Source organism: Populus nigra, chromosome 10 (genome assembly GCF_951802175.1).
Source record: "Populus nigra chromosome 10, ddPopNigr1.1, whole genome shotgun sequence".
In the NCBI taxonomy this organism is placed as follows: Eukaryota; Viridiplantae; Streptophyta; class Magnoliopsida; order Malpighiales; family Salicaceae; genus Populus; species Populus nigra.
In genome coordinates this window covers 1,582,701-1,609,538 of record NC_084861.1, presented here as the reverse complement: position 1 = coordinate 1,609,538, position 26,838 = coordinate 1,582,701, and the positions used below count along the sequence as shown (strand labels likewise).

General features: G+C 33.4%; 3 protein-coding genes across 3 annotated transcripts; 1 reads left to right on the top strand and 2 right to left on the bottom strand.

Moving 5' to 3' along the window:
• The first annotated feature begins 331 nt into the window (after positions 1-331).
• On the top strand, positions 332-1,339 carry LOC133705182 (uncharacterized). Its single transcript, XM_062130318.1, has one exon. The coding sequence runs from the start codon at positions 332-334 to the stop codon at positions 1,337-1,339; it is 1,008 nt and encodes a 335-aa protein (XP_061986302.1).
• A 5,195-nt stretch (positions 1,340-6,534) lies between these two features.
• On the bottom strand, positions 6,535-9,068 carry LOC133705324 (inactive beta-amylase 9). The gene is made up of 3 exons (XM_062130461.1): positions 8,698-9,068; positions 7,708-8,190; positions 6,535-7,609 (listed from the first exon to the last, which is right to left on the bottom strand). Exons 1-3 carry the CDS (start codon positions 8,935-8,937, stop codon positions 6,725-6,727), a joined length of 1,608 nt encoding a protein of 535 aa, XP_061986445.1. The 5' UTR covers positions 8,938-9,068; the 3' UTR covers positions 6,535-6,724.
• A 5,693-nt stretch (positions 9,069-14,761) lies between these two features.
• Positions 14,762-20,496, bottom strand: LOC133705658 (probable serine/threonine-protein kinase At1g54610). Its single transcript, XM_062130977.1, has 7 exons — positions 19,882-20,496; positions 19,293-19,577; positions 18,893-19,210; positions 18,311-18,538; positions 17,230-17,330; positions 16,699-16,816; positions 14,762-15,350 (listed from the first exon to the last, which is right to left on the bottom strand). The coding sequence occupies exons 1-7, from the start codon at positions 20,233-20,235 to the stop codon at positions 15,105-15,107; spliced, it is 1,650 nt and encodes a 549-aa protein (XP_061986961.1). The 5' UTR covers positions 20,236-20,496; the 3' UTR covers positions 14,762-15,104.
• Positions 20,497-26,838: the final 6,342 nt, after the last annotated feature.

Here is a 26,838-nt window from a genome sequence, read left to right as displayed (position 1 = left end):
ATATCCAACTTTGATTCAGTGTAAGTTTTCTTTTTTAGGAACCAGTAATCTCATTTTTTATGTTAGATATTCTTTTATATATCAATTTCTTTTTTTAATATGTTAATTTTGATTTCATATGTCAGTGTGGTTTACATGTAAAAATTTATTTTTGGTTCTGATTATTGCTTCAACACATCGTTATTTGTATTTATTTTTTAAATAGAAAACAATAAAAAATTATGATGTTTTGATTTTAGGTTGAACCATGAACAAAATAAGAAGAATTGATTCTTTTTTTGAGAAAAAGAGGAAAAATATTGATAACTCACAGCCTAGTGAATCAACTCCAATGTGTAATGTTGAAGTTATAGTTGAACAACCCCAATGTGCTTCAGTTTATGAAGAACCTGCATTGATTAATGAGCAGCCTCCTACTAGAATCGACATTGCTCATCTGATTAGAGATCCAAGCAATCGTCCTCAAATTTGGGAATACCCGGTTAATCAACAAGATGAAATTAGAAGGGCATACATTAATTTGGGGTCATATCAACCTTTGATGTCTGAATATCCGTTGACTGGTAAAAAACATCCTCGTCGATTTCAGTCTCATTGGTTCAAAAGTTATCCATGGCTTGAATATTCAGAGAAAAATACTGCATTTTGTTTCCCTTGCTATCTATTTTCAAGTAAGTCATCTGGAAAGCCAGGATCAGACACCTTTACTGTTAAAGGATTCAATTGTTGGAAGAAAGTTAATGATGGGGAACGATGTGCTTTTTTAACTCATATGGGAAAAGGTCCAAATTCAGCTCATAGATTTGTTACCAGGTGCTTGGAAAATTTGAAAAATCAGTCATGTCATATTGAGAAGGTAGTTAAGAGGCAAACTACTCAAGAAATTCTAAATAATCGATTGCGTATTAAAGCTTCAATAGATATTGTTCGTTGGCTCACATTTCAAGCATGTGCTTTTAGAGGACATGATGAACGTCCAGAATCAAAAAATCGAGGTAATTTTCTTGAAATGTTGGAACTTTTAGCATCATATAATGAACAAGTAGGTGCTCTTGTTTTGGATAATGCTCCACAAAATGCTAAATACACCTCGCATCAAATTCAAAAGGAAATTTTGCATGTCTTTGCTAGAAATGTTCAGTCTTCAATTCGTCATGAGATTGGTGATGCAAGATTTTGCTTAATTGTTGATGAAGCTCGAGATGAATCCAGAAGACAGCAAATGGCCCTTGTTATTAGGTTTGTTGATAGAAGCGGATTTATACGAGAACGATTTTTGGATATAGTTCATGTCAAAGACACAACTGCTTTAACTCTTAAGAAAGACGAGCACAATTAAATTAAATATGTAAGAATCATTATTTATTATTTTTTACTTTATTTCAAAGTTTTATCATACATAAATAATGCATCGCTTTAACTAATGTTTCTTATATATTTTGTATATTTATATTTGATTGGTATGAAGATCAACAAAATTAAAGTGATGAATACATTATGAAGATGACATTAACTTCATAGCTTTGACTCAATTTGGTATTGCTTTAAACTTCTTATCTTATACAAAGATCGTCATATGTTTATAATTACTTATTTGAATAAAACTAAATCATGCAGTTTTTTTTATTTTTACAATTTATGTATATTATTTTGGCCCTCCTATTAAATAATCTTACCTCCGCCCCTGTAACAAACTGATTCTTGTCTATGCTTATATGAGTGAATGTTTTAGCTAACTTCGAGAGACTCTTAGTATGGCCTCAGTTTCTCATTCTTAGTTTGTTATTCTCTTTTCACTTGGCAGATAATTAGCAGTGAATCTCTATAAACATTGAGTTTTCTAACTTTTAGCTCTAAAGCAGCTTTTAGACCGACAATGCAAGCTTCATATTTAGGCGTGCTATTGGTGTATTCAAATGCAACCTTACTAAAACATGATGTTTATTTTTCTCTAGGAAAATTATCACTACTCCAGCCTCATTCTCTAATACATTCACATCTTCATCAAACTACATGGTCCACCAGCCATTTACACCACTATCATCCTCAATCGCTAATACATCCTCACTAAGAAGATTAAAATTTAATGACTTATAATCTTCCACAACATTATGTACTAAATGACCTGTAATTTTGCTTTCTTTTACAGCATTCCTTATCATATAAACAATATTGTGTTCTATCAATAACATTTTTCATCTTGTTATTTGGCTTGACAAGTAAGGTTTTTTATAGATGTATTTGAGCGTGTCCGGTCTTGATATCAACCAAGTCGTGTAGTACAACATATATTGCCTAAGTATTTTTACACAACAAACTAAAGCACTACATAACCTTTCTATTACAGTATACGTGGATTCACATTCATTAAAAATTTTTTACCATAATATTAGGTAGCAAATCCTTAATCTTATTAATCATATTTTTATGATTATTTCTTAATAAATCCAAAAACCCCTTCGATCCAAGAGGCATACATGTCATTCGATATCGTGCACGCCACGATAATACTCTTGTGCTAATATATGAAGATTCGATTTAGCACATCCTTAGAGTATGTTAGGATTAATGATTTATATCTAGTTTTGCTTTTGAAATAGTCTCTATATATTGTATGTTTGGAATCCTTTTTTTTTTTAACAAGAATAAGAGCTATTTATAAGTTCAAAACAAACTAGTGGTTTTTAGCCATTGGTATCCCACTGACAGCTCAAGTGGTCAACCGGTTCATATTGGTCGAGCCAATTGATCGATCGGTTCTTGCAAATTCCCAAGTGTTCATCCATGATGAACAAGTGGTCGATCAATTCATGCAGAATTTCAGTTTTGACAGTTTCAAACCTGGTGATTTCTTAGAACCATTTTATTAATCCTTTTAAATGTATGCAAAGTGAGATGTGTGCATTCATTTTAATTGTACTATTAAATAAGATATAATAATTTATACATTTAGCACTAAACTAACTACTTAAAAAAAAAATAAGTCTTCATTTGCTTTGCAACTTAGACTTGTTTTAAGATTGATATCAGTTCAAGAATTCACCAGGTAAAAACTATTAAATCTAGGAATCTGTATAAACCAGTCGACCATTTGGCAATACCAAATTGATTGGTCGACTGATTGACTTGACCAATATGAACCGATTGACTACTTTAATCATTAGTAGGATTCTGACGACTAGTTTTTGTTGGTTCCAATGGCTATAAACAACTAGTTTTTTATTCTATGCCTATAAATTACCCTTTATTTTGCCAACACAAGCATGGAACTCTTAAGGCAAAAATCTAAGCATACTCCCTCTTAAAAACAACTTATAGCATCCTTGTTTCACTTGTAATCATCCAAAAACAAGGTTAAGTGTAAATTGACAAAAATCCTCCAAAAGAGTTTAATTGTAATTCTAATTAACTCTACCAAGAGAATATATTGTTGAAAGTGTATATGACACTTAAAACACTTAGAAAAGTCTTTTGGAGACTAAATTGTGAGTAATCTAATACTTGTCTTTCAAAAAGTATTGGTGAAAGGTTTTCTAGTCTTTATTATGCTAAAAGACCAGGGATAACATTTTGATTCTAAGCCCACAAAGGATTGGGTTTGATTTTGCACCAGCAAAAAAATTATGTAAATGGTTTGGTGTCATTCGCTAAGAAGATCGGTGTATGATAGTGGAACTCTTGAATGGAAGTTTAAGGAGAGGAGTATATGGTTTATCGAACTTCTATAAAATTTGATGCACTCTTTCTTAACCTTAACTCTTTAATTATCGCATTTATATTATTTATTGCTTCCGCATTAGTTAAGTGTTTAGAATTGCATGTTATTAAATAAAAAGTTTTTTAAGTTGTAGTTTTACCTTGCATACCTAATTCACCCTTTTCTTAGGTTCACATAGAATATCCCTCTATAGTCTAACACACTCAGGCTCACGTGCCTTGCCTGACCTGGTTTTTTGAAAAGAAAAAACATTCAACATTAGGTTTTTGATGGATTTTTATTATTATTAATATTATTTTAATTTTATTCTTTAATATTAGGTTGATTTTAAATTGGTCTTTATGTTTTTATCATAAAATTAAAATAAAAAAATATTATTAGACCCATTGAAATTCACAATCCAAGATACAAGTTTGACAAGTTAATTCGAGTTAACCAAAATCAATTCAATATGTCATTGTCTTAATATTAAAAAAAAATGTCAACTTTAATTTTTTTAAAAGGTCAAACCTTTTTTTATTGGTCATCTAAATTGTCTTTAAACCTGTGTATTTGATCTTTGTTTTTAATGTTATTTTTTTATCTTTTAATTATTTATTTATTTTTATCTTTGAACTTGTCAAATCAACTAGGCCTCATTAAAGCAGTTTTCACATAATGTAATTAGAAACTCAGACTTAGCAAGAACTCGAATCAAGAGTTTTTAAATTTAACTTGCTGAATCAGGTTCGATGACAATATCAAAAAAAAATTGATAGATATTTTTTTTTTACAATTTTTTTTTATCAATATACAAGTACATTAGCGTGGAAGAAAAAATATGTAACTCAAGGTTGGACCAAGCCAGCCTAAGCACACTTGGGCCACTGTACAAGTCCGAGCAGATTGGAAAAGAAATGGAACCGCGTGTAATCCACATGATGGCATGTCGTTCATGGCCGTCCTATCCCATTAGTGGTCATAATATTTGCTTTGGTACCGGATTCCGGCTTCTCACCGATGTCGGGCACATCAAAACTCCAACACTTGCTTTGTTTTTCGTTAAAATAACATATATAGACTTCCTAAAAGTAAATATAACTTCAAAAATCATTTTAAAATAATAAATTAATACAGGATGATTTTAAAATCTATTGCATCTAATATTTAAAATTCCTATATCTTGCAATCAAATGGAAACTGGTAAAACAGTCCAATTCTAGTGTTTTTTATTTCTTCCAGATGAGAGCTTGAATTTAAACAGAATCCATCTCTTATCTCTTTTTTATTTAAGCAGATCTACTTTCATTAAAAATAATTATTGTAGGACGAATGATCACGGTCGGTGAAAGATATAGCTCAAATATTAAAATATTTATTTATAAGAATAAATGTGAAAATTTATGTATCATATATATCCCCAACTTATATACTGGGAACCAATCGGTACAATTTTTACTTTTTTTCTATAGTTCATTTATTAATTGCAGTTTTTTTTTATTATTATTAACGTGAAGGGTGTTCGGGTCAGCTTACACGTACCTCGATTAATCTTTATGAATTCTAAAATTAACGACCAAGTAAACCTCTAGTGGTCATCAATATTAGCAACTACAAGGCTCGAACCTAAGTTTCTCACCACCGGACAACCTGCTATATGGTCAATTGTTGGCAATTCGTTCATTGCATAAAAGCACTAAGAAGCAGTTTATATTATTTTATTTTTAATTTAGAGTTAAAAAAGTTCATAAACCATATGTATATATTAAAATTGAAGGGCCAAAATTAGCTTCGTGCCAATTAAACAACGAACCAAAGAATTGACTAAAAGAGCAATTCATGGCTAATTTTGAAGTGAACAGTGACCACTTCACTATGAGTGAAAAAAGAAAACAATGATAAATAATAAGCCACACAAAAACAAATGAAACCTATCGGTAAGACAGGGAAGGTTTTGTGATTTCCACCAATTAGTCTGGGAAACTTGAATCAACAAAGTTTTTGGTTAAATATGGTACATTTACAGTAGCACTTATCATTAAATAAATAAATAAAAACCTTTTTAGAACGGCTCATTTTCTCCATGAATGACACCCAATAAAGTATAAATATTATCAAACACAATTAAATATATATATATATATATATATATATATCAACCAAATACACGCTTGAATATCTATTCAGATACCACAAATTTAATTCATGGAATATAAACATTTAAATGTTTTACTTGGAGTATATGATGAATAGAGTATCAACATAAAGAAATCCAACTCATAAATATCGATTACCTTCCCTAGTTTTGCCCCAGTCTTCCAAAGAAGAATGAGATGAAATGTGAAGAGGCAGATCCTCATAACCTTAATTCTTACAAAAACATCAAAACACGTCAAGCATCTGAAGATTTCTTCCTTTCGTTTTTATTAGTTAGTCTTGTTTGTTTGTTTGTTTGTATGTTTTCCATGAGAGGCACTGCGCTGGATGACATTACAAGGCTCAAGCCTATAATTATAAGGATCAATTTAAGGCAACGGTCTAGTTAGAGAATAGAGGCCTGGAGATTTGCAGTCCAGTTCCGAGTCCAAAGTAATGTAAACACGAATGGCTTAACCCAACACAAATCTGTCCGAACCAACCCTATTTCTAAGCTTAAAATTCAAACCCATAACCGTAAGCATAACTTTCGTAGATGATTTGGAGTTCATCAATTATAGAGTAAACTAGCCACCTAACCCACTTTCATTAAAAACAATCTCTTGTTTTTTTATGGTATTTTTCTTAATTAATCCTTATTTCTTTAAATATAAAAATTAAACATAATAAAATGTGAAAAATTGATATAAGAATAGTTTATTTCTTATCATTATAAATATGTTACAATTAAGAAAATAAAATTAAAAAAAAAAACTATCTAATGATGGCTATTAATTCTACCATGCTTTGCCTCGTACAACATATTTTCAGACAATGGCAGTCGATATAAAATCTCATATTTACATTATCATGTCCAATCCCATCTTCTAACTATGCTGCTTGCATGTGGGTGTTTGACTCTGAATTCAAAAGTACAGATTCAACAACTTCCTCTTCCTCAGGCAGATCATCGGAAAACATTCCGAGTTGATTGAGGTTTCGGATAAAATGAGTGAATGATGGGAAGTGCTCTGGTGAGAAAAAATCAGCTCCCATTCTCTGATAAGTGAACAAATCAACCGCACTTTCACCTGATATGTTTTTCTTTATCTGATCAAACCCGTGAGGAGCTTTAGAAACCACCGAGTTCTGCCCAGAAATCTCGACCCCGTGTTTTCTGCAAACCGTTCTTATTTGTGCCAATATTGACTCTGGGCTGGACAGGGACTCCTGAGGCTGATGCTTATCTGACAAATCCATTCCTGGCAGGATCATTTTGCATGAATTCCTAGCAAACATCTCTGCAACTGCTTCATAGCCATCTCTACTGACAGTGTTATAGAAGCCGGCTGTTAGTTCAGAAGGGTGCGAGCGTGTTTTGTACCATGAATGCATGAGAGGGATTTTGCCATGGACAGTTACAGAAGTGTCACCGAAAGAAGTAGAGGCAAGAGAGAGAAGACGATCTCCATGAGACAAGAGCTCGCTTGAATACCAGGAAAGGAAGAAATCACCATATGGGGAGTCCCAAGATCCCCCGTTGTCTTTGAAGAAGTGGTTCGAGTTTGGAAACTGGTCATAGCTCGGTGCATCATGTGGACCGCCAAGTCCCCATAATGGGTTCCCGGTTGCTTCAGCTTTTACCTTAAGAAGGTTCAGCATGTTTTTATCATAACATTGAAACTCTCCGACTCCAAGGATATTGCTATGACTTGCAAGCTGGCGATGAGAAGGATATCGTAGCTCCCCATCTGGTCCAAGACCCACTGTGACACCCTGCAAGAGCAGACATATATTAGCCAGTAATCATCAATGCTCTGAATCCTAATACACTTCATGTTTAATCAAAGCATTAAAAAATCAGAAATTCTTACCGTAATTGTGGAACCAAAGAAATGTGAGAATGAAGACTTGAAGCTTTCACAAAATTCCTGATAAACTTGAACTGGAGTCTTCCCATTAAGAACTGGAACTTCATCAACGGCCAATGACAAGCAATCCCTGTAATGATTCCCTGACCGATCCGCATGGTAGATACTGGGTTCCGAATCACCTATCTGTGATACCCACTCAGGAAGGGGAATTTTTGGTTGTTTGCTACCATGGAAGCAGAGCGACACATGGAGCTTAAGACCTGCTTTCTGAATCATCTCCGCAAGCACAAGGTATCCCGACCAGTCATACTTGCCCATCGATTCCTTCTCAACTATTCCCCACCACACTGGTAACTCCACACCGTCAATACCTAATAACTTCAAAGCTCTAAGTCCCGCTGCTATCGCTCGGGCATGGTTTACTGTATTGCAATCAGAAACTGCATCCAACGGCAGCCCAACAAATACTCTTACACCATCGAGCTACATAACAAGATTGCAAAAGACCATCATTTTAACACCCTCACAGTCAACAAACATGATTACTGCAATGATAAACCATAAATCCTCAAGTACCAATAAAAATAATTACTGTAGCTAATTCTGAGAAAAAAACATTTTGTCTTAACAATACCTAGTCCAGATTGTTCCAGAGATTAACTTGTACAAAAATTCAGCAGAAATAATTCAATTTCTAATTGCAACAGTGAGCGATTTCAATAACAAAAACATGGTTATTGCAATCATAATATCATCAATCCCAGTCAAAGAAAAATCCTTTATTTTTCATAATTTTGCATATAATTCAGCAAAAAAAGAAAAGGGACATAATTTATCAGAATAAAACCTGAAAATTATCTTCTAAATAACTGTATCAAAATAAAATAAAAATCATTTCCTAAGTGAAACCAGCAACATCTAAATCTCCAAGAAAACAAGGACTGCAGACAAAAATAGAATAAACGAAAACTTGGGTTTTGAAAACCTTACCGATTTGGGCTTTGAAGAAGACCCACGACGAGGAAGTCTATCGGATCGGACAGGCGAGGACTGAACAGCATTTAAAGTAAAGCTAAGCCCAGAATTTCTCCACCTTGTACTTTTAGTGTTATGCAATAAAGAAACCCTTTTTTGAAAATTACAAAACCTTATCTCTCTGTAAGATGACAACTCACTCCAGCTCGTACAAATTTTTGCCTGAGAAGAGCTTCCGATCACTGAAACCTCCATAGCCACTTGGAAAGAAATTGAAGAAAAACAAAATGAATTATTACACCGCTAAAGCAAACTGGAAGAAGAAAGAAAGGGAGAGGTCGTATCGTGTTCGTGGAGAAAGAGGTGTTTTTGGATGTTTTATAGACGCTTTTGTGGGATTAATCAATGGGCACTGCCACTAAAAGCCCCTCCACGCCACGTTTCTTTTCTTTTTTTCTTTTTTCATGGTTGTCATTTTTCAGCCATAAATAATTTTACTTTAGCATTGCTAAATATTAAAAGAAATTGATAATTAAGAATTTCAAGAACATAAAATAGTCGTTAGATCATGATTTGAAAACGAAATATACTTTTTCTTCATATGAAAAGATAGATCATAATTAGCCTTCACCCTATGGTTTTAACTTAATCACTGAATTCTTAGATGCATTAATGGAGTATCCAAAATATGTATTATTCTCAGGATAAGAAACACAATTATGAGATTAGATCTAAACATATTTTTTCATCAAAATAATATTATCTTAAGCTTTTATTTCCAAAAATAAATAAAAAATAAAGAATCAAGTTAATGATGATTAACTTTGTATTCATGACACAAGTAGGGTTGATAACTTATGATCAGTAAAAAAATATGAATGGTCGATTTGAGAGCTCATTGCTACATTGGAAAGGAACACACAATTAATGAAGAAATAAAATAATAAAATCATGGATAAGGTCTCACATGAATCCGTGACTAACGTACACATATATACTTACAACATTAATTAGCATTGGATTGCAAGTATCTACTCAATTTGTGTACTTATCTGGCCATACCCCAACTGTCTACAGCCTACATAGTTTTATAACTAGATTGGTGCTACGTGTTGTTTTAATGCGGTAGGAATTATTATTTTTTTCTTTAACATGAGAAAAATTAATTATGCCAAAATTTAAGATTCAGATTATTAATTTTATTGGATTTAATAACCTTAGTTAATTTAATAATATATAAAAAATTAACATAAAATAAAATTAGTGTTATAAGAAACCTTATCTTGTATATCTATCCCTTTCCCTTTTAGTGTTTTTAAATTTTGTTATAAGAAACCTTATCTTGTATATTTCATGCTACCAATAATTGTGATTTCACCCCAAAAATATCTTAAATGTGTTTAATTTAATAATAAAAGATATAAATTGGAATTAGTTCATGCATTATTGAGATAGGAATTTCTCTTTAAATTATTTAAGAATATATCTATTAAATTAAGTAGTGCGTCTTTTAAAAAAAAACCTAAATGGTGATTTCAATATTCGTTCGAATCTTAAGAGAATGCAAGTCTTGTTAATTATCATCATATCCATTTTTAAGAATCAAAGACCTTGGACCTGGGGATAGACATTGGATAAAAAAGAGTGAGTCATGCATGTCTCATTAATTAATAAATCAATCAACAGTCTTAATCCCGATGAGATGCTCATAGAATGATTGAATTAATAATAATGGTGGTGGTGCCAGTGGGGGAGGAGGGCCCTGAATGATTATGTGGATGCAGGGGAACATATGGCCACTCTGTCGACGTGGAAAGGCCGGCGGCCACCTCATGCCGACGACCATATCCTTATTATTCTATTTCAAGAATTCAATGATGATGGTGTGGACTGGGCATGACACTTGGGTCTCGCTGAGTGGCCAATGGTTTTGTTGCTGACTCATTTCCAGGCCAGATTCTTGGTAAGTTCCCTCCGAGAACAGATCTTCTGGCCATTGACAGCCGACCATTTAATTCGTGGATAAGAACATTTCGGTCCCTGTGAATAATACATTGTCGTGGCTGATTTTACATCGAGTTCTCCCTACTCAAAAAAAAATGAAGTTTTTTTTTTTTTTTTATGGTTTTGATGTAATTATTATATCAAGAATATAAAAAATTGGAAGTATTTTTATTTGAAAAACATCATTATATATCAAACACAAACTAAATAAGAAAAATGAGGAAAATAAATCCATCTAATTACTCGACAACATTGAGAATTACAGAGGAGATAAATGATATTTAAAGTGAGAGGATATTTCCAGTATGTTTATCCTTCTCTTCTTGTTAAACTATAGATGCATTCAATCATATGTTTATTTATTTATTTATTTATTTTATTTATCTCTTCGATCCTTGCGGATGTGAAAGACTTAATTATTGGAGAGCTAGCCAATCAAGGAAGGAAGAAACCACTTAATCAGCTTCTTGTAAGAAATTACAAACACGAAAACAACGTAAATGATGTAATAAAAGGAGATAGAGGCTGGATGTTCATCGTCCACAATTAATGGACCCGCTGCTGCTAGATAAGCACATAGCATATGCTCGAATCTATGCATGGCCCCCATGAAACGTCGTAAACAATTTGAAAAGAATGGATCACCAAATTAATTAATTAATTTAAATGATCGACGTCGAAATAAAACAAAAACCTCTCATTTCTTACCCTGTCATGTTAGGCCGAGGAGGCAAATATCCACGACATCATCGATGATCCGTGATGATCCCTTAATTAAAATGTGGTGGCCAATTGTCTCAGGGGGTTTGATGTGACCTGCGTTTTGCTCAACAATGGATACTGCGGCCCCGGCTGGGAATCTCAAGTGCTCGGCGATGCTGTAGTTTTTGACCGGTTGCTTGCGCTTTTTTGACCACGTTGAAGCCATGCCCTATTTTGCATTGGATAGCCAACTCCCTTCTCATCTCTCTTCTCTTGTTAGGTAATTGTGGTTGATTTGAAGAAGCTCTTCAAAAACATTTTATTCGCAGCCCTGTCATAATTAAAACCCGTCTAACCTAACCCGAGTCAGGTTTTATAAAAAAATAAAAAAATTTAATTCATTATTACCCGGTAAAAACCCGAGTTAACATGGTATTCAGTCATTCTAATTAAAATCCAGTTAAAAATATAAATATTTTTTCTAAGAATCAAAGTTAGCCCACCGAATACTCAAGCCTCGCACGACGGGGTCAGATTTAGGATTACATGTGCTATTATTGTCAACACCAGCTTTTGTTATTTTATTTTCCTGTGGTCCAATTCATGGTTGAACAATGACAGCAATAACGACCATTTTCTAAATATATTTTAAAATATCCATTTATTATTTGACTTGTGTGTTTTTGTTGAAAGTATTCAATTAATCCCTTCGGCTTAGAAGATCCAATACGAATGAGTTCCCAAAACCAAGGCAGGAGGACTCAAACATAGGGCTTAGGTGGATCCAGGCCACCCCACAGAACGAACCCTGCCCTAGTTCTTAACACTGATATTTTTGTGACAATTATATATAATGGAAAATGTATGTCTTCTGTGTTTCCATTATTTTCCGAGGCTCATGTGGCTGAGTAATTTACTTGCTTCAATCAACGATCCATGAGGTGTGTTACGGGCTCACAATACACAACCATACATGCACATTTCATAGTTGAGAATTGAGAGTAGACATTAATAGAGCTCTCCATGATCATCCTCAGGTGGCATATATATGGCAGTATTCAAGCCCACACTGTCTTGGGTCTGAGGCCAGTAAAACAAGACGTTCAGCACCATGTTTAAAAACGACCAGCGTAGCAGTCATAACTGATATCAAGAAGAATAAATCACCCAAACCATCATTTTACCCGGCTATTAAACCTGGCGAGACCTGGAATGTTAACCCAATGACCCACCGACCTGGCCCTAACTTGAGCCATGTTTCAAATCAAATATGATCATGGGAGTTGACCTCATCGACGTGATGAGTTAATCAAATTAAAATATAGTTTGGTTATTTAAAAAAATATATTAAAAATATGTTATTTGAATTACTGCAGTTTTACCCGCTCAACTCATGACTCAAACTTTTAATTAAATAGAGTAATAAATTATTAACAATAAATTAGATCATAATTGCCTATTATATATATGATTTTGATAAAAATCATATATGTAACATGCAATACCCGATTGAAAAATTATTAAAACAAAGGTATCTGAGTAAAATGATGGGCTAGGCCCATAGTAAATAGTAGTAACAGTGAATAAGTTGACGTTGTGTAGATTATAGCAAACACATAATGAGCTTGGGTGGCATCTGGCATGGCGAGCAACCTTCTCAAATACCATTATTATCTTTGCAAGGCACGAGACAAGAATCATTTAAGCTCTCATAATAGTCTTTGATGTACTATAATACCAGCAAAATAGGTGATTGTGATACACTGCTTTCCACGTAAAATTGATGAGTCACAGGTAGAAATCGACATGCCGGAACGTAGTAATTTTTCATGTCCATGGCCATGCAACTCTCTCCTTGTATCAGGATAGTTGAAAGGTAAGAATCCTAGAAGTAATTGAGGTGGTGGTCCTGGTGGACAAGGCAGGCCTCCTTCTGGTAGCGGTGGAGGGGGTCGAGGAGGCTCAAAAAAGTGTGTGGAGGTGGAGGTGGAGCCGGTGGGCCAGGAGGCCCCACAATACCTGGAGGTGGATCCTGGTCTAGGACCTCCGGGTCCAGGAAGACCCCCTCCATGCGGAGGCCCTCCTCCAGCTCTCAAAGTGGCGAGTTGCACAAGTGCTACTAGTGGAAATCAGAAGGTAAATTTGCTGAAAGACTTGGATACTTATCGAGTAATTTAGTGTGAAGTTGCATCTGGGTTCAGCCGTTGAGGGTTTTGGAGTCTGGGGCCAGAGCATCTTGAATTATATAGGCACGGAGACTTAAATTTAAGCTACCCAGTGAAGCACATATTCGATGGTTAACATCGGACATGATAAACCAAATCCGACGAGTTTCTTCTAGCAACAGAATATGCCTGCCAACCTAGGTTACCTGGCTACACCTGATTTCCGACCTTCCCTTCTCTCGGCACATACAAAGGCAATGGTCAATTTTGTCTTGCTCTTTCGTAAAGGAGAAGGGGGAAGAAAGAGAAGCAAAAGTACAAAACAAAGGAGGAAGCTTTTGTTGGCTTAGGCACTGTTTGGCAAAGAAGCATCATTTTTTGTGCTTTTGCTGGCGAAACGAGAGTGCAATTGCAGTGCACAAACGCGCACCTAATGCTGCAGGATCGTCGCTTCTATTATGGTTGATGTGATGCTGCTGTGAAATACTAGCTTGATATATTGAAAACAGAAAAGGAATAAACGCCGACTCTCTGTTTTTTGCAGTCCTTTGAATTACTAAAAGAAATGCATAGTTTGTTTTCTAGATACTGGCCGTTGATACTTGTCTTCTCATGATGTGTTGAAGCTGAAATGGTAGCTGCCACCACATCATCCTTTTAACTTTCCATTGTTTCTCTGGCAATCAAAGCAGACTACTTTCACATCTCACTCTTTACTGGGAGTGGGTGGGTGATAAATACAGCAGGCAAACGTAAATACGTAAATATCTTTCCTGGTTTCTGTTCTCCATTGTCTAACAAAGGCACATGTTTAGGTCATTCAGGGGGGGAAAAAAGTGGAAATACATATCAAGCAATTTGCCCCAAAGCCAGTGGTAAATTAGAGGGGTACTGTAGCCATAAACTCAATAGAATGGCTTGTCAGGCCAAATTTTGGCAAAAGATGGAAAGAATTATAACTGGTTCCAGCCAACACTGTTACGCACTCACTATACAATTGAAAGGAATGGCAGTCAAAGTAACAATCATAGGCATTCTGAGTTAGGCCCCAATGTCCAATATCCATGTAATTTATTGTGTCAGTGTTTTTCCATTTTCATTCTGTAAAGAACTTCAGTGCACCCCTCACATCGATTGATGGGAATACTTATTCCACATGAATATAGGAAATGATGGAAGCGCTCAGAATGCCAGGACATCTCAGAATGTACAGGTGAACCTTAAAAATTAGCAAAAAATACTCAAAACACAAAAAGAGTTCCCAATACAAATTCATTAATCTTTCCACTAACCTAAATAGAGTTTTTCTAATGAAACAAGAAATAACAAAAAGAACATATACAATACTAGAAAATTTTCTCAGCATACAAAATAATGGAACAAGAGACGAGAAAAATGAATATAAAGTTATTTTACCTCTCCTTGCAATTTAATTGGCTTTCCCGGAATGGAAACAAGCACAGCATCAGCAGCTTCTGCAGCCTCATGGATAATCTCACAAATAATAGGAATTATATTACATGCCGTCTTTCTCTGACTTGAGCAGCATTTTTATCTCTGTTTCTTTCTTTTTGGAGCGCCAACTGCAGCTGGATCCACCAATGGCCCTGACCAAGTCTGGATATGTGCTTTTGAATATGAGAAATTTGTGGTACTGAATGGGACATCAGGTGGATCAAAAACAGGATCGATGTGATGTGAAGAACCCAACGGGTAGCCAAGTGTCCCATCTTGGTGCGGAGGAGGAAATTTCTCGCTTTTGCTCTTTGCATTTGCATGAGTTATTAAACGGCGCCTCTGGTAAGGGAAAAGGAACAAAAGGAATTAATTGTAGGGGAATTAACACCAACATGACAGTTGTGAAATTACAAGTCAAAAGGAGCAAATCTGATGAATTAACAATCATTGTGAATCCCTTAGCTTATCATGCCAAGTAGTTCGTGTGTTGCCTGCAAATAAATACATTCAATTCCCTGCCATTAAATGACAAGTCACAATGCATGTGGAGGGAACACCATGGATGAATTGTTTAAATCACTAAAGAAGTCCTGACACAAATGTGATGCAAACCTACACACATCCCATTGCCACAAAATCCAGTCCAAGTTCTGTTCTGATAAAGGGTTCCTGTTTGTTGCCTAACTATGAGATAAACAATTAGGCTAGTCAATCTAGACAGTAAATGCCTGAGACACGCAAGACACATGCTGCTACCAAAAATTGATCTACTGGGTGCTAGTTGACTGGGACACATGACAAGTACCAGTTAGACTCTTCTATTGCATATCGTTTGACATGGAAAGAAAACATAAAAAGAAAAGGCAATTTTTTCCATATGGAACCATAATAAGGTTATTAGTTCTTTCAATAGTCCATCATACCCCTACATTCATAGAATACACGTAATAAGGGAAACTCTTTCTATAAACTAGCATAAACACTTCCTAAAACCAAGCATATACATGCATCACCCAGTGACCGCAATGTTGCGAAATGCCATTTTCTCACACCCCAAACTTTCACCAGAAAGCTGTAACCAAATCCATATCTATAGACTATGACCAAAATTCAGGAGATCTATATATATATATTCATGGGCTCCCAAGTACATAGCTGTGTAATGATTTTTTCTGAAACAGTAAAAATTTGGAGATTATGACCATCTGTGCTTGATTGGTCTACACCAGCCCAGAAAACTGGTGCAAAGACATTTACCCAGCCTATTATCCATAGGGTATATTCTAATTTTCCCTTTCAAATACTTTGCATCCATAATCATCCATTTTACCTTCACTCAACACCTCCAGTATTTGTGCCATTCTTCTGCTGGGGTTAGTTTTCCCAAGAACTGAAGTGGTTTACAACTTGAGGTAACTATATTGTGATCCATGTGATTCTGCTCATGAAGAAGAAATGTAACCGTTTATGCTAGACAGTGCAGAACATGTCTGACCAAGGGGAAGTACTTTGCAGATTCCTTTTCCTATAAAAGTCTACGTAAAGCAAACGAAATTGCCTCTAATGTAAAAGATAACTGATTTCCTTATCTAGCAAATGCATAGAGCCTAGCAAATTTATAATGCAGTGAAAACAACATAAACAAAATGTAGAACTGTTCATGGAGAGTGCAGCTTATCTGACTTACATCAAGATTAGCTTGAAGTTCAGCATTAGCTTCTGGAGCAGGATTTGCCCTTGCAACCCGGTCACGTGAGCGTGCCTTCTTCATACCATCAGCACTAGCCTTCCCAACTGCTCTCAATCTACAGCAATGAAGATTGCTACAAATTACATAATGAGGCAGAGGGAAAAAGGAAAATGTAGAAGGTGGCACAGAAATAATAAAGGAATAGATAAACTACACATGCATAGCTTCATGCATCAATGGATAAAAGGAGCATAACAGGAAAGAAGAAAGAATTATTAACATGATGTTTTCTGCAATTTGAGTATTATAGGAGAAAATGCCTTACAGGTGACCTTTAGTTTATGAAAGTGCAGATAAACACTGTCCTATTTTTTTAACATGATGTTTTCTGCAATTTGTGTTCTGCTTTTTTTTCCAGCGTAATAAAATACCAGTCGGAGTTTAACTTTCTTCACATTCTAGAGATAAAATCTACCATGCAAGTGACCGAAACAAATATTAAGATTGAGCATATTCAAGCCACCCCACCTTCTACTTTCTTCATCACGTAATTTAGCATCCATTTCCTTGCTTGGAGGATATTTTGGAAGACTGGAAGGATCACAAGCATAAGGCTTGGTAGTGAAGAACTGAAAGACAAAAGAACAACCAATTACAATGACATAAAGCCACAAAAGTTGAAAAGAAAGAAGCTTGAATATTTTCTAACTAAAAGCTGCTTGGCTCAGTTTTGGATATAAAAACCGTGATTTCTATAAATAGCAGTGCTTAGACTACGAATGCAACCCATTCTAACTAAAATTCATTAAACCAAACTGAATCAACTCAGGGTTGGCCAGTCCAAAAGCTCATTCAAAGCTCATTCAAGCTGTGCTTCTTTACTTTACAAGGCCTTTGCTTTGAACGGAGTTTCTCACTTCACTGCTGAACTAACAATCCTAAAAAAACTTTGATCTCCCATATATTTCAGGGAAAAACATATTGTGCTGAAGAAAGCATGTCATCTTTTAACAGATTACACAGAAACATTTCCAACAAAAGATGATAAAGAAAGGTGAATCAAGAGTTTTGACAAACAATAATGGCTTCAAGTGGGTTTAATTATCAGTAAGTGATCCAAATCCTGTCTGCAGTAATACTAGATATGGTCGGCAGTAATCCTGTAGGGAAGCAAATAATCTTGGTTAGGTCAGAGGAGGCCTACAAATGTTCAAATCCAACCAGGGTTGAACAGTCGATGGTTGAGCTAGGAGAACACGGGAGCTTGGTTTGAGTTCTATCCAAATCCAACCAGTGCAAAGCAGAAACATTCTATCAAATAAAGAAAAGACTAAAACTGAACATCCAAAATCCTCTGCTCATTCTCCTTGATTGCATCAAATCATGTCAAGATAGCAAAGTTTAAATAATAATGAAGAGACCAGAGACAATCCTGAGAAATAGTAAACTGCAAGTAGATTATGTACTGCAGTGTGTCTCAGAGTGAATGTAACCAAAGAAGCACATTTTCAATCAAGTGTCCTAGTTCATACAAATCACGGTAGAATATAGTGGAAGAAGATGCTGCAGAAGAGAAGATGTAGTAATGTATTATAGAACAAAGACTCACTTCACTCCTCAATGCAGCTGTAGCAGTTCGACGTTCTCCTGGGTCAATTGCAAGAAGAGTCTCAATTAGAGGCAGTGATGATGGTGGAAAGTCTTTAAAAGTCTCAGCTATACATCGCTTGTATGATTGTTGGGGCTTAAATATGGTTGCATGTGGCAGCTTTGACTTTTTCCAATACTCTTCAGATGGGGAGCCACATAGTTTAAATATCTTGTGTAGTTGCTCCACCTATACAACAACCATAACAACCAAGCGTTAAACCAAGCGTTAATCCCAAACTAGCATTCAATGATAAAATTAACATTAGTATACAAAGAGAAATCGTTTGCATGCATAACAATACAAGCGCTTCTGCTACATCGTTTGATCATCTTTCCAATAAACCGCTAAAGTGTTCACTTTCTTGGTCAGCCAAAGCAGTAACGTAAGCTAACAAATGAAACACGTAGTTAATGATATAACAAGAAACATGTGACAAAAGAAATAATTGACATCCTGCAACACTGAACAGTCTAGATGAAGCATCTCTGGATGAAGTAAGAATGTGGTGGTGGATGAAACTGAATAAATCAATAATGTTACCTCGGTACGACCAGGCATGATTGGCTTTCCAGCCAATAACTCAGCGAGAATGCAACCTGCACTCCAGAGGTCCACACCAACGCCATAATCAGTGGCCCCAAGAAGAAGCTCTGGGGGTCGGTACCATAGGGTAACCACCCTGCTGGTCATAGGCTGCTTGTGATTAGGATCAAAAAAGGAAGCCAGCCCAAAGTCAGCAATTTTGAGCACTCCATCATTGCCAATAAGAAGATTTGAGCCTTTAATATCACGATGGAGCACACAGCGATTGTGACAATGTTCAAGGCCAGATAACAACTGATGCATGTAACATTTCACCTGCCATATTCTTACATATAAGATGAAAGCCACATATATCAAATCACACAAACAACAACTAGCACAATAACAAATTAACCACCTGAGGCTCCGTGAACTTGATATTAGGACTCGATGCAAGTCCAGCTAAATCATGTTCCATGTACTCAAATACAAGATATAAACTACAAGACATCCTTGATGTCGCCAAACCTTCTAGTTTCACAACATTGGGATGGTCCAATCGACGCAAAATCAAAATCTCCCTAGCCATGAACTTGACACTCTCGGGCTCCAAATTGTCAAACCGAACCTTCTTCAATGCAACAATTTTCCCCGTCAATGTATCCCTGGCTTTGTACACATTACTATATGTCCCTTGCCCAATCTGAAAACAACAGCAGCAGCAGCAACAGATTAATTACAAAATCATACCCCACCCGCAACAACAAATAACTTAAAAAATCAATAACTCAGCTTATTCTCTTTCTTAAATTCTCAGAATCCCATAAAACAAAAACCCATTTCATCAAATAAGCTCAACACTTCTAAGAACATAATCACATTCTGTCTAATTATAGCAACATTAAACAACAACCACTTGCGAAATCGAACACTGACGCACACAAAAAACAGCACATTATCATTGACATTAACCAACCTGACAACAACAACAAAAAAAACATATGTACCTTATCAAGTTTTTCAAAGGTATCAGCGCGACGAGGGGTCAAACCATTGATAGCTTCACCAGCAACAGCAGAGAGCCAGGAAGGCCAGCCAGCAGCAACCTGTTCACCATGTATATGCTTAGGAGCATTACCTAATCTCGGATTAGGTTTTGAAGACCTATTCCTCTTTTCTCTTCTCCGTCTTACCTCCACCACGTCATTATTATTTCCCTTCTCATTTTCTCCATTACAAACCTCATTCTCCTCCGCCTTCGCAACCCTAACTTCCACTTCTCTCCTCCGCTCTCCACCACCACCCTCTCTCTCCACCGCACATTTCTTCGGATTCAGCTCTTTCCCGAACACACACCCCATTTGCTGTCACTCTTCTTCCTCATTACAGTCCACAATCCCTCCTCTCTGTGTCACTCAAAAACCCTTATTAGCAATCGATTTTTTATTTATTTTTCTAAAAAGGAACAAGGGGGAGAGAGAGAGAGGTGGCTTTTTTTGAGAGAAAAGGAAAAGGGGAAGTAATGATTTGGAGTTGGGCACACCACAGTCAAAAAAAAAAAACTATGAGTTGCTTCTTCCTGCTGTTGCTGTGCTGCACAAAACAAGGAAAAAAGCATATGCTGATGGATTATTATTATTATTATTATTATTATAGGGCATGGTTGTAAAATTCAAGACTTCGGACCTGAGTTTAAACTGGTTTGGATTGGAAAAATAAATAAATCTGATTGACTTGGTGAGTAGCTCAAGATGACTCGTTGATTTTTGACTTGGATTGATCAAAACTCGGATCTCAACTCATTCATTAAAAAAAAAAAAAACAATTGGGTCAAAAAGAGTTGTTTTGATACTTTTAAAAATATATAAATATATATAATGGGAGGTCGATCATGACCTTTCCTGGATCGGGTCTTGCACCTGCTTCTCAGAAACTAAAATATAAATATATTTTTTTAATGATTTGAGGTTTTTTTAATAAAAAGTAAAGTGTATAAAGAGACTGTGGATATGTTTTCTTGCAACTTGTACTGCTTGCTTTCTTTCTTTCTTTCTAGTCTCTACTAATTCTCCCTCGTCCTCCTATTTTTGACTCCCTTCCGGTGACGTGTGAGAGACACCCATTTTTTGTTCTATTTCTTTCCCTTTTTTTCTTTTTTCTTTTTTTTTTTTTTGGTTTAGCATGCAAATAGTTTTGGGAGTTTGTTTTTGCATAAAAATCATTTTTTTATTTTTATGTGAATAATTTTTTATAAAATATTAAAAAATAAAATTAAACAATACAAAATATTTAATTCAATTATTGAAAAACATCTTTAACTCATGAATTTAAAAAATAATTTATTTGTGTTAATAGATTCATAATGTCATTTAATTATTCCAACTACCACACTATTTAGCCGCCGCCACTATCATATTTATCGTTTTTATTATTAATATGTCATCACTATTATTACTATCATAACCACTATTTATTTATCTTATAACCTCTATAACTATTATTTACCATCATCCTATGATCATTATAGTCTCTTTATCACCATAACATGTCATTATCATTCTATTTATCGTTGTAATTTTCATATTATTGCTTATAAGTATCATAAAATATTTTATACCGAACAATAATGTTTTCAAATGAACTTCCAAGTATTAAGATTAATTATTTTAATGATAAAGATATTTTTTAATTAAGTTTAGTATATTAAAATTATATTCTTTTTCCAAGTCTTAAGTCTCCATCTATATCAACATTTGAAACTAATTTATTTATGAAAAAAATGTTTTTTCATGACCTTGTTTCATACTCAAATTCAAAAATAACATTTCATTTATCAATTAAATCAGAACTTCAAAATTCTAGCATGTGAAAAACACCGAGTTTATGCCATTCAATACAATCCTTTTATCTATTGTTAGTTTATTATGAGATTTATATGTGATATATTGAATAGACTATTTTAACTATTAAAACGGATTTATTTGTTCTTGGTTCACTGAATGGACCAGCGCATGGATGCCACGTCACTAAGAGTTTCGTGATTACGTGCCTCTCTTGGTGATGTGGCAAATGGTCATTTGGTACGAGTAAATGAAAATGAGGTGAGTTCCACTGGGAGGTATCAGAGCTGAACCACCGCATGATTTCCCTCCTGGCCCCCCTGGATTTGATTACAGGGTGGCTGGTCAGCTATACCTCCAACCATATTTTGACATCTGGAATGATATATTTGCTATACCAAGTAAGTGAGGGCTAAGGTAATGTTTATTTATTTTTTTTAGATAAAAAACCGAGATGGTTAAATAATGGAAATGTTCTTTCTATACTTTTTATTTTAAAAATACAAAAATTTATTATAAAATTATTTAAAATATTGATAATCTTTAATTAAATATGTTTTTATTTTATATGTTTTTTTTATTCTGAAATACTAATAAAACACAACTTAGGTGAGCGAAAAAAATGGTTACAGGATAATTTTATTTTGTTTGGCTGTGAAAGAATAAAAAATCTTCCTCCAGATTATTTTTTTAAGCTGTGTTTGATTTTATAGCATGTTGAGTTCATTGATTGGAGGAACAAATGAAAATGGGATTGTTGGATTGATAAGATTTTGAGATTTGGACTGATTTTATTTGGTGAGAGTTTGAATGTGCGTGTAAAAAATTATTTTTTAATTTTTTTTTATTTGAAAATATATTAAAATAATATATATTTTTTATTTTTTAAAAAATTTATTTTTAATACTAAAATGATTTAAGAATATTTAAAAAATAATTTAAAATAATAAATAAATAAATTTTAATATAAACAACTTGGACTGCAACCCAAAAAAAAAAAAAGAGTATAATACACAACTAACTTGACATCTGCTTCTACTGTCTTTTGAAGAAATGGGTCAACAAACATGTTGTTAGAGAATTCAAAATTATATATGTAATCTGTAAATTAGAAGAAAAGGAAACATAAATAAGTTGGTGGGTTGTCTGGAAATCCTACATCTGGAAACAAGAAGTAAAAAATACTACAAAGGATCAATAGAAGTATCTTATAAACATATCTAAATTTAAAAAACATATAAAAAAATTTTAAATCATAATTATCAAATCCAGCCTAATCTAGTGTGTCGATTTGGTGGTGATTCATCAAATTAAAACTAAGTTATGTTTGTTTTTGAACTAAATAACAAGTTGATTTAGTCAAGCTTGAATAAAACTTAGTCGGATCAATTCTAAAAAAATTTAAGTTATTGTCAAAAATAATATCGATTTAGTTTTTTTTTTTCTCAAACAAATAATATTGTTTGGGAACACATTCAGATTGATTTGTTGTGTTCTAAATTAACTAAGTTAACCCATAACCTGGACTTGAACGGATATGATCAGATAGCTATGTTTCAAAGCAATCCCCCTCGTTAGCAATTAATTGCTAGTGCTAACCCACTAATTATCTGATCAATGATAGTAGATCCTAGAAAACAAATTAGTGCACCAGTAAAAATGGTCTAATGTGAGGAAGCACTCGGCGTTGACCCAATAAAGTGAACAGGCCAATCAGATCCGTGTGTTGATCAGAAAATGGAAAGTGAAAAAATGTTAAATTCCATAAATAATCTTATTAAAAAAGGGAAATATTAGTAGAAGTGTAAAAGAACATTATTAGGCAAGAGACAAATTAATTAGTGGAACAGGTAAGCAGACACAAGGACACGGCATGCATCTAACGCATGTCTTTTTGCCTGCCTTATGATGCTGCATGCGCATGCAACATCATGGCTCCATCCATCTTTACCTGTCACAGGCCTGGGTTAGAAGTCCTAATCATGCTGCCATGGAAGCTGTTTTAGGAATTAAGACAAATGGGGCTTGGAAAACAAGGACAGGGATATCATTAAAGACAATGAGTTTGTTAAGGTTGGTGAGCATTCTGCTGACCAGAATCTGGAAAATAACCAGTATTCTCAGCTATACTTGAAAAATATTTTATAGACAATAATAATATATTTAAAATATCATTCCATAATCTTAGCCATTAATACATCATCATCACTAACTTCTGTCGTTCTCATGATATATCATCATCGTTTTTTTAACTGTTATCATATATATATATATATATATATATATATATATATATATATATATATATATATATATTCTTCCCGTTTTGGCAAAGCAATATGGCCTGGAGAGGATCTAATCATTTATTAGTGACACGACGAGGGATATACAGGTTTGAGCCAAGAAAATCACACAGGGCTAGGGCCAATTGCAAGCTCAGCTCAGTTCTGGGCCGTCTCCTCAAGTTCAGGCCTAACAAAAATTTATTTAGGCCCAGGAATTCTCTCTTACACATTTCTAGTTTATTATAAAGATTCTAGTATTGTATATATATGAAAAAGATATTTGCTTATCATTATTTTTTAAAAAATCTTAAATTATAATAAAAAAACTAAAATTATTGGTTTAAAAATATTAAAACTTTACATGTTGTAATCTAACGATAAATTTTATGATGTTCATAGAGTAATCAATGATATCCTATTAATTACCCTCTAGAAAAATATAAATACAAGTAAGAGATAAAAATCATAGATAAAGATATTTTTATTACTTTTGATGAATTATAATTTTTTTATGTCTATTTCTTTTTTAATGTAGACCTAAAGAATAACTACTAAGATATCATTAGTTACTCCTCGAGCACTATAAAATTTTCTGCAATCTAGATATCACCTTAACTATGTAAACATGAAACAAAAAATCAAGACATGAGAGAATTGAGTATAATTCATATAATCAAGCTAGGTTTCATTGTTAATCTCAAATATATCATTTTATTTCATGACCAAAATAGAAAGTAAATTTTTAGTTATACAACTACTCAAGATTAAGAGAGTGTTTGAGAGTGTAGTAATTGTTGCTTTTAAAAGTACTTTTTGCTTGGAAAAACATCAAAATAATATTTTTTTTAAAATTTTTATTTTTGACATTAGCACATTAAAAAAATCAAAAAACATTAAAAAATAATTTAAAATAAAAAACTCAAATATTAATGAAAAACATGTTGAAACTCGCTTCAAAATACCCTCTAAAATGCATATGAGTTTAAGTATGTTTATGCGGTTACTTGGTCATAATAAGATCTAATTAGAGTTTTATTTCATTTTGAAATAAAAAGAAAAGGATGATATTTATGTCACTTTCATTCAAGTGTGAAGAGAGTTTTTTATTCATGAAAGAAGAGAGTTTTTGAACTTGGAGGAAACATTTCCCTTTCACATGAAAGGGAATGTCACAATAAATTTATCTCCATAGTGTAGATGAACAATACTAGTTTAATGTTCGCTTCTACCAGAAAATATGTAGCAATATTATTAAATTTGATTTATTATAGTAAGTCAACATGATAACTTGTAGAGTTAACACTTATTTAGGCTAGGTTTTAAATTAAATTGAATGAAAGTTAACTCAGTATAACTCAATCAATCTAATAAGTCCACTCATGACTTGACTCCATTGGTAAAAACTTAGTTTGACTTAACAAAAATTTAAGATGATGTTATTTTAATATATATATATTTTTAAATATCAAAACGATAATGTTTTGGATTGATTCAAGTTAACTCAACCAACCTATGACCTGAATTGTAGGCATAACAAGGTTTCAGAACTTTGCTTTTCAGAATTTATTTTTTATTTAATTATATAATAATGAAAATAGATATTTACAAGAAAGATAATTATGAAGTAAAAATGTATTTTTTTAAGTTAAAATTGTCTTCTATAATTCATGCATTTTTTTCTTGTTTTAAAAATAAAGCAATTTTTTTACAGCAGCATAATTCCTTGAATAAAAAGCAAAAACAATAAAAAAAAAATATTCAAGAAAAATATAACAATTTGAACTAAAAAAACCTTATATTTTTAATCAAAAAATCAATTTTTTATTGATACATTACCTTTTCTTTTGACAAAAAAATTAATTCTTTTATGCATCTTATTTAAAAGAATGCTATAATTTTTTATTTGCAACATGTTTTTGGAATAAAAAACAACGATAATTAAAACAAGATTTTGTTCAAAATTTCAATCATTATATATATATATATCTTCAATTTAAACCTTCTTTTTATTAATGCATCTCTTTATTATTTTAACAAAAGCATGTTCTTAATTGTAAGCACTATGTTTTTTTTTTAAAACAATCATGATTTAAAAAAAAAATTTAATAAAAAATATTATAATAATATTTTGATATTTTGTATGTGATTGAATGTAAAAAATAATAATTAATGTGATAAAATAATACAAAAATCTATTAAAAAATTAACAAAAAAATATTTTCATTGAAAATTCATGTGCACATTTTTAATTGTTTTTGTATATTAGACATATAATATTTTAAAACAATATATTTAACATTTCCATTAAAAGCTATAATATTACTTAAAAACTATGGCAATTTGAATAACAATTTAAAAATCATGTTAAGTATTTTATTTCAAAGCGCATTTAAATTAGAATTTGTTGCGATATCGCGGTCGCACAAATTAATTACCCTAACTTCAAGCACAACACACAAGATAGTATAGAGCAAGCAAGGGGTCGATCCCACGAGGAAGATTCAAGTAAGATTTTTATGCTAGATGATATGCAATTTGGGGGGGGGGGTTGGACGTTATCTAGGCTAAAGCAAAAGAAAACAGAAAACTATCAAACAAAATTTAATAAAATCAGAAAATTATCAAGAGAATAAACCTTAGTCACAAGCACACATCCACCTACAGAAATCAGAACTGATCATGGAAACGAAACATTAATTTATATTCTGAATATTTATCTCTTCTTAACATTGGTTAGTTAACGGATCCGCCACATAACTAACCCTAACCATCAAAAAACCACAGTGTCCGCACTAGTAATTTAATTCAATGGCAGCCTTAAGAACTAGATAAGTTGATT